At 37.6% G+C, this 8,016-nt stretch overlaps 1 protein-coding gene across 1 annotated transcript; it reads left to right on the top strand.

The window, feature by feature from the left end:
* The first annotated feature begins 379 nt into the window (after window positions 1-379).
* LOC119731300 lies at window positions 380-3,148 on the top strand. The gene is made up of 4 exons (XM_038204449.1): window positions 380-1,083; window positions 1,224-1,685; window positions 2,084-2,230; window positions 2,957-3,148. Exons 1-4 carry the CDS (start codon window positions 649-651, stop codon window positions 3,146-3,148), a joined length of 1,236 nt encoding a protein of 411 aa, XP_038060377.1. The 5' UTR covers window positions 380-648.
* Window positions 3,149-8,016: the final 4,868 nt, after the last annotated feature.

The raw sequence follows: 8,016 nt of genomic DNA, 5'->3' as shown, positions 1-8,016 counted from the left end.
TTATCCAATCACATCACGCACCCCTACATGAATATTTATCCAACTGGGTCATGGAAGACATTTCTCTTAGTGTTTTCCTTTAATTAAACTTATTTTCCAACGGACAAAAATATTCAATGAATATGCACATATAGGCACATGACACGAACATAGATCTTGCGATCCATATAGTTCATTCCACTGTCCACTATAGGCCACTGTGGCAGCTCGACGAAAGCCGTTCTTTGAAATGCTTTAATGTAGGCCTACATGCAGACATGCATAACTGACTATGATAGCAATGGTGTGACGTCATTGTTATTTTCTTATGAATAAATATCGTCTAGCTGAATAATCATGATCCATTGACGATGTGTGCTGCAATAAAACACCGCAGCCCTTTCCGACACGGCACCGTTTAACTTTGAACTTTGAATTGCGCATGTTCGCACCTATTTATGCCCGACATGCAACTGATGGTATGGTATTAATGCGTGACCGTATATCCTGTTCGTGTTTCGTGAAGAATCACAGGTGGCATATCTGAAGATACCGATGTGAGAAGGCATTACAATCTAGATTTTCGTCGTGAAGCTCATCATCATTCGCCGTATGAGTTCATTATAATTGCCCGTGCGAATTACAGCAGAACCACACGCGGAAGTAATCATGCCTGGCAGCAAAGAAAACGACGTGTGTTTGTTTTACAATGAGGCTGATGAAGACAAAGCCAATGGCATCAGAAGCGAACTTGAGAAACTGAACATGAAGGTCCAATCGTATGGAGAACTCATAGCCGGCCAAAGCAAGCTGAAATCTCGCACATCGCTCATACTAAACTCCTGGACCGTCGTCTTGATTGTCACCGATGCCTTCGTCGACAATGGCATGAATGACTATGAAACTGAAATGACACTTATGGTGAAAATCGAGAAAGAAAAACGGCCCATGGTTGTCCCGGTGAAGTATTGCAACACGTCAATTTTTCCTTCTTCCCTTGGAGTATACAACGAAATAGAGGGAATCTCGAGGACAGGTGATCTGAAAGCATTTGACACCATCGCAAAAGAAATACAAAGGAACGTTGAATACAACAAAAATCAGGTACAGTACCCATTCGAATTCTCTCTTTAAAGTGTATTTCAGTTTGAAATTGTATAGCAGTACATGGTGTACATTATGTAGGTATATATAGTACAATAAGAGATTTCACCCAAATTGCCTGTGTGTCTCATTTTCCATAGGCTGCCAAAACGGCACAGGACAACCCTTTGCCGGATGGAGCTCGTAAAATGCTGAAGTCCACTTCTAAAGCACTGATTAAGTACTTCGAAATGGATCAGAAGCTGATAGATCTCCACAAAACATTGAAAGAAAAAATGGAAAACAATGCTGCAGGTGGTGCCGATCGACAGGCCCGTTGGATTGAGCTCATCAATGTGAATATTAAAGGGGATTGGAAACAAGGCCGTAGCAAAGGCTTATATTTTGAAAAAAATGTGAGCTCAACGATGAAAGATAAACATCCCGAGGTGGTGGACGGTCTCGATGGACCAAAGGGATACCTCTGTCTCGCCTTCTTGGATGATTTCAATAAGTGCGCCAACTTGGCTGAGTATCTAGACCCCGATGCCATCTTGGAGCTTCTGAAAAGATGCCCTGTCTTCCCTCGCTGGAATGATTCGCAGAGGAAGGCATTCGATGATGTAAGTGTTCTGATGTACCAACCAGCATTGGTGCATTTTATGAGAGATTTTAATGTTTTACGAGCGAGAATCGTCCAAGACATTGTCAGAGCTACAGAGTGGATCAGTCAGCCCATAGCTAGCCTTCTGAGCGGTGGCTCTTGTTTTTTTTAACTAAAAAATTGGCATTTTTTAAAAACTGTACTTTAGTTAGAAGTTGTAAGAGCACATGATGAAAGAATTTGTAATGAAAAAAAAAGCAGAAAGTTATTAAGATAACAGAAAGAACGGCTTTAAAATTAGACCCATTTCGACTTCGGGGTGGGTCGGTCCACAGATCTATAGAATAGTTGGTGTACCCCTCCACTGGTTACGAGCTGGTTTACGCAGACTTGCTGTTTCTCTCTTCTTTTTTTAAGCTGAAGAATGACCGTATTCAAGATGCGCACCGATCGGTGAGCGAGCCAGCTGAGAGAGAACAGAAACTGATCAACAGCACTGCTGACTCGGCGTTGAACGTTTTCGAGGAACTTTTGCGGTCTCCTTTCCAGGCGGAAATTGAAGAGGTAATTTGGAAGTTATGTTGTTTGTCAAATTATCTCTCGTGTTTCTCGAGATTGACCTCAAGCAGCCAAAAAATTTAAAACACTATAATTTTAGTTTGAAACGATTTCAAACAGAATCAATCCGGTCGAAACTCGAGCAAAAACTCGATCCATTAGATAATTAATGTCACTCTACTAAAGTCTTGTCTAGTTTCAGTAGAATAGAGTGAAATGATTTTCTTCGGAAATATGATAACCTTGATATACATCTTGCATGTAGGTACAGTTTTCAACCAGATCCCCCCCCCAAAAAAAATAGGCCCTAAATAAACAAAAATGGAACTTTACAAAACTATGACATTCTGTTCATACATTGTCTTTTTTATGGTATAAGTAAAGCCTGTATATACCTGTTCATCTTCACGGTTCGTACAAAATCAACTAGTGACTACTTCAGATATTCACCAGAAGTTTTAACCATGAACCGCACACTATTGGGACTGGATTCCTGTGAGGACCTCATAATTCTGGCGGTGGAATTGTTCTTGTAAATAATTTTGTTTTGCTCGTAGTTTTAAACGTTCTGGCGATTGAACTTGCTACAGCGAAGTGTATCATCAAAAATTATGTATTATCGGATAATTTGAGCAGCATTGTTGCTTCAAACGAAAACTAGAAAAGCAAATGATCACATGAACCTAAACGTGATGTCTGGAATTCATGATGTTAATGAATTGTCATTTTCAGCTGAAGGGGGCGCCCCAAGCACAAAATCAGTCCGATGCACCAGAGGATCAACAAGATGACACCAGGCGCGGTTCTAGAACCAATATTTTTGGGGGGCTAGCACGGTGGATCCAGATTTTTTTCAGGGAGGCGTTCTACCGGTTATTTTTTCCAGACACTATTATCTATATTTTCAATGGAGAGCGCCTATAAAATCCTAAAATCATTCACACTATATTAACTAATGCACCCTTGCCACGGCTATTTCTTCTTTAGGGGGAGACCGTTCGCATGTACATTACAATCCTTCTTTTTGCTAATGCAATTTTTTTTTACGGAATTTATTTTTGGGGGGCTAGACAAAAAATGTGGGGGGGGGGATACAGCCCCCCCGCCAGCCCCCCCCCCCCCCCCCCCGTAGAACCGCGCCTGCCGCATCTTAATTTGAAGGTTCTACTCCTGGACTCCGCTCCGATCCAGTCATCAGGTAACAACACGCATGCGTAAAACGCATCACGTGTGGTAATCTCGTCGCATTTATTCATTATTAAAAAAAAAAAATTATACCCCCCAAAAAGAGCCAAACATATTTTTATTTCATAGAACGAATTGATTATGGTGACTAATTAGGGAAAATATTCTTATGGATTTTAGAGGTGGATGCAGGAGTTTCAAATGGAGTGGTTATAAAATGCTAAAGTCTAGGATTTTTAAGGGTTATTACTTTATTTAGTGTAAATCTTAGTTGCTTCGGACAGTACATAAAGACAAAAGAATCAGTAGAAACAACATTGTAATCAATGGCTGTATTTTACCGTTGTTTGAACGTTAGATAGATTCGGCTTCTCTCATTACTTATTTTAATTAAGTGTATCTGTTAAAATCATCTGTATCTGTTAAAATCATCAGCAAAATCAGCTGGCCTAACATTTTGGTTGTATGTTATTTCGGTTGTGTAAAAATCAAACCGTTGTGTACTATATGAATCTAGCAACCTGTTGTGTAAACTGTTGTTTACACAACTTGTGTAAAATATTACACAACTTGTGTAAAATATTACACAACTTGTGTAAAATATTATACAACTTGTTATTTTTTTTTTTTACACAACTGGTTGCTAGGTTCATATACATGTAGTACACAACCGAAATAATATGTAAGACCGTTCTTAAAGACAAACGTTCAAAGAAACAAAATGACAGTGGTACAGAAACAACCGTGTAGGGGAAAGTGAACAAAAGCTTGCAAGCCCAAAAAGGAGAAAAACACAAAAGAGGGATTAAACAGGGCAAGGTATCAGAGAATCAGAGTGGCGCCGATATGTGAGGGAATAACGCAAGATAAACTGGTAAAGGGTGATAGGGAAAGTGTGGCCCGAACAGTCAAATGTGTGACAATACCAATGTGGAGTATTCGCACAGAATTCCCAGGAGAGGGGAACAATCCAAGCTCGACCAACTCAAAAATGTTAGAGGCTTGAAAATTGCAGATTTAAATGTGCAAAGCCTCTTTCCAAAAATTGAACACTTGTGTCTCCTTTTAGCAGAGAACCCTATCCATCTACTCACCCTTAGCGAAACTTGGCTCCATAGTGGTTATCGATGATGCTGAAATTAGCATCGAAGCTTACACTGTAACTCGTAATGATCGTAAGGGATGGAGTTACATGTTACATCTCTAACTCCATTGCTTAATTATCACAATGATGTCACAAATTCACAGCGTCATCGAATCTTGCTGGATAGATGTTTAAACAGAAAAACTGTAACCCGATTGTTTAAGGTGTTATTTACCTCCAAACAAACGTTGTGAACATCTGCTAAATCTTAAAAAGGTGATGAATCAAAGTAATTTTGGGAATCAGGAATTGCTCATAGTTGTGACTTTAACCTTAATATATTCGATTATGTAGAGCGTTCACAAATTGACGATTTCTGTTGTGAATTTCAAGTTGAGCAACTGATATTGGCAGTCCAACAAGAGTCACACCAACCTCCAGCACAAGTATTGATCTTGTTTCTTCCTCACAACTCAAGGCAAAATAAATGTCTCTAATGTCATTCCTCTCGGGCTAAGTGATCACTCGATGGTTTTCCTTAACAGGACAACATATGTACACGATGTACTTCAATAGTATTTTATGGACAGTGTTTGTGGCTTTGTTGGTTAAACTTCAATTTTTCCAAACTGCAGTTTATGTACTAATTATTTGTTTTATCTCAATCGTGTACATGTGTGCCTAAATTTCATATGCCATGGACTTCTTGCAGTTTAATTTTTATGAATGTATCTTAAATCACTGTATTTTTATGAATGTAGAGGTCACAGTGAAAATGAGCTGATGTTAGCTTATTCGTGTTATCCTCGACAATGCCTCGGATTATATAGTTTTTTGTGACCCTTATATTTCAAGTTCGTAGCACCAGTGGAATTAATCATTGCTGTTCTAATTTTGAGTTAAACATCAACGAAGAACAAAAAAGTTGCCCTGAAGTTGCCATAAATTGCCATGAAAGAATTGTTTGCGACCCAACAATAATTCAGTCCTTTTTGTGTTTGCAAACCACCCCAGCATAAAACTATTTTTTCCCCAGATGATTGCAGACGCAGAATACATGTATAGAGATTCATAATTTTTTTACATTGAGAATTCGGAAGAAAAAACAAAACAACATCAAAGACAAACATGAGCTTGTGCGCATAGTGGTTTTATTTGACTGCAACATATATCAATAGCTCAAAAATATCAAGGGGTTAAAGTCCAAATTTGCTCAAAACACCACACTGCATTAATACACCAGAAAATGTATGTTAATTTATTCGACCAGGAAGAAGCGTTAGAATAAACATGAACATGTCGCAAAAACTGCAGGTACATTTTGCATTCCTTTTTGGGGAAATTTTACTGTATATATATAGTTTATACTAATTCACCATGAATTTTGATCGGTGATTTTAAAGGGCCCATGCAATGAGTAATGTATTTTATGCGATTCTTAAAAATGCACTTTTGTGTCCCATTTGTATTTTTTGTTTTGCCATTTCCAAGGGTATTCACGTGCCCTGATGTCAGTTCAGGCTAAAACCTCACTGCTACAGCTAATTAGCACCAAAAATTGCCAGAATTTTAGATGTTTGCTGTCGTATATTTGTTCTTTGGTTGTCATGACATGGCAGTTTATCCAATGAGCAAACGTTTCTCACAAATGTTTTCAATGAGCAAATTTTGGTTTCACAATTTGAACAGAAAACCCCTAAAGTGAACAGTGTCTTCCTGAAATGACATCACAGCAACAGCGCCCTCAGCTGTCCAGAAAAGCATGGACAATTTTTAAATGTTTAACTATAGAAGTGCACTTTTCAATAAAATTAACCAAAAAGGGATGTTGAAAGTTTTCATACTTTTAAAAGCAGTAGAAAGTTGCACAAAATGTGTTCCCAAGAAAAATTCATCTCATGGCCCCTTCAAAATGTATTCGGAAATGGTTTCATTATGTAACCAGTACTAAAAGTGCCTTTTGGGTATTTCAAGTGAACCAAATTATTAACAATTGTACTTTTATAATGAACTTGACAAACTACCATGCTTGTAAACTAACTACAAAATGAAGTCACTAAATTACATGTTTACTAATTTTCTACTTTTAAGTATTTGTAGTAAAACTGAATCATTGAAAATAAATCATCTTCCGAAATTTTATTTTAGAAAATATTGCTTGAGGATTATCTGAGTTTTTTCTATTTTATAAAAAGCGGCAATAAAAGATTTCTGTTATTTTTTACTTCAAGCAAGAATACAAATATTCCTTAACCAAACATCACCTATGGTAGCATGCTTCAATAAATTCCATTTTCCCCACACACTGTCGAGTGTAAATTTCAATGATTTTCCGTAATGACTTCCCTGAATATCTAGGAAACTTGTTCCTATGTCTCCAACAGGAAACCTGAAGTCAGAATTTTCACATTCCCAAATTATAAGTACCTCTTTCCCAAACACTCTTCCCAAATTTGAATATTATGGGAAATTTCAAACATCCTCCATGTGTGTTTGTGCTTCTTTTAATGTAAACATCAAGTTCCTATAATTAGTTTTCCAATTTTTTTTTGAAAGTCAAGAAATTCTTTCCTTAGTTCCAAACAGAAAACCCCACCTATTTTTCCCGGAAGACTCAATACTAGTTTTCCAATTACAAGGTGACCCCCAAGAAAGTTGTGCAAGCGGACATCTTTAAATTTCTCAAAATGTATCCAACATCAGCATTTCATGTTGATGGAGTATATTGTTTGTACTCTTGTGTATAATCACAGCAAAAATGTGATGAAAATCTATTCATGCAAACCAGAAATAGAATAGATTATAAATGGCAATGTGTTTATCACCCGCTCCAATGTGATTTACAGAGTTAATGAAAAGAGTGTGATTTCTAATGCAATGTGTACTTCCCATTGGAATGGTATCCTTTTATAATCTGTTACAGCTCTGGTTTGCATGAATGGGTTTCCATGGAATTTTCACTGATTATACACAAGAGTATAATAAGCTTTTTCGGATTTCCAACCGCGCGCATTCGTAACCTGTGACAACGCACATTGTTTGTCTCAAATGCCCTTTGACAGTACCCACAATGCACAAACAGCCTTTTTGTAAAGTCAGTGGCGCGATGTTGTCAAAGGCCATTTGAGACAAACAATGCGCGTTGTCACAGGTTACGAATGCGCAGTTGGAACTCCGAAAAGGCTTATTAATATGCTCCATCAAAATGAAATACTCATGTTAGGTACTTTTTGAGATATTTAAAGATATCTGCTTGCACAACTTTTGGAGGGCCACCCTGTATTTTCTCCCCAGTTTATATGAAGGAGTTCTACCCATCCCCTGCCAATTTTCCAATGATTTTTCACAATGAATAAAGAAAACATTCTTACAGGAAACCTCATCAAAGTATGTTAACTTCCCAAATACATATCAATTTCCCCTGGCTTTTCCCCAAAAATGTCCTCTCTATCCAAAGTATGTTTTAACTTCTGCAAATTTCCATGATTTTTCCCAATGAAAGTCTGGGATTTATTATTTTTTC

Source organism: Patiria miniata, unplaced genomic scaffold (assembly GCF_015706575.1).
Source record: "Patiria miniata isolate m_02_andy unplaced genomic scaffold, ASM1570657v1 HiC_scaffold_1, whole genome shotgun sequence".
Taxonomy (NCBI): domain Eukaryota; kingdom Metazoa; phylum Echinodermata; class Asteroidea; order Valvatida; family Asterinidae; genus Patiria; species Patiria miniata.
The sequence above is the reverse complement of the archived record's forward strand: the minus strand, read 5'-3'. Positions and strand labels throughout refer to the sequence as shown.

Coding starts and splice junctions, on each gene's coding strand:
- LOC119731300 (XM_038204449.1), top strand. CDS start 649: ATGCCTGGCAGCAAAGAAAACGACGTGTGTTTGTTTTACAATGAGGCT. Junction 1,084..1,223: donor TTGAATACAACAAAAATCAG/GTACAGTACCCA, acceptor CATTTTCCATAG/GCTGCCAAAACGGCACAGGA. Junction 2,231..2,956: donor TCCAGGCGGAAATTGAAGAG/GTAATTTGGAAG, acceptor TGTCATTTTCAG/CTGAAGGGGGCGCCCCAAGC.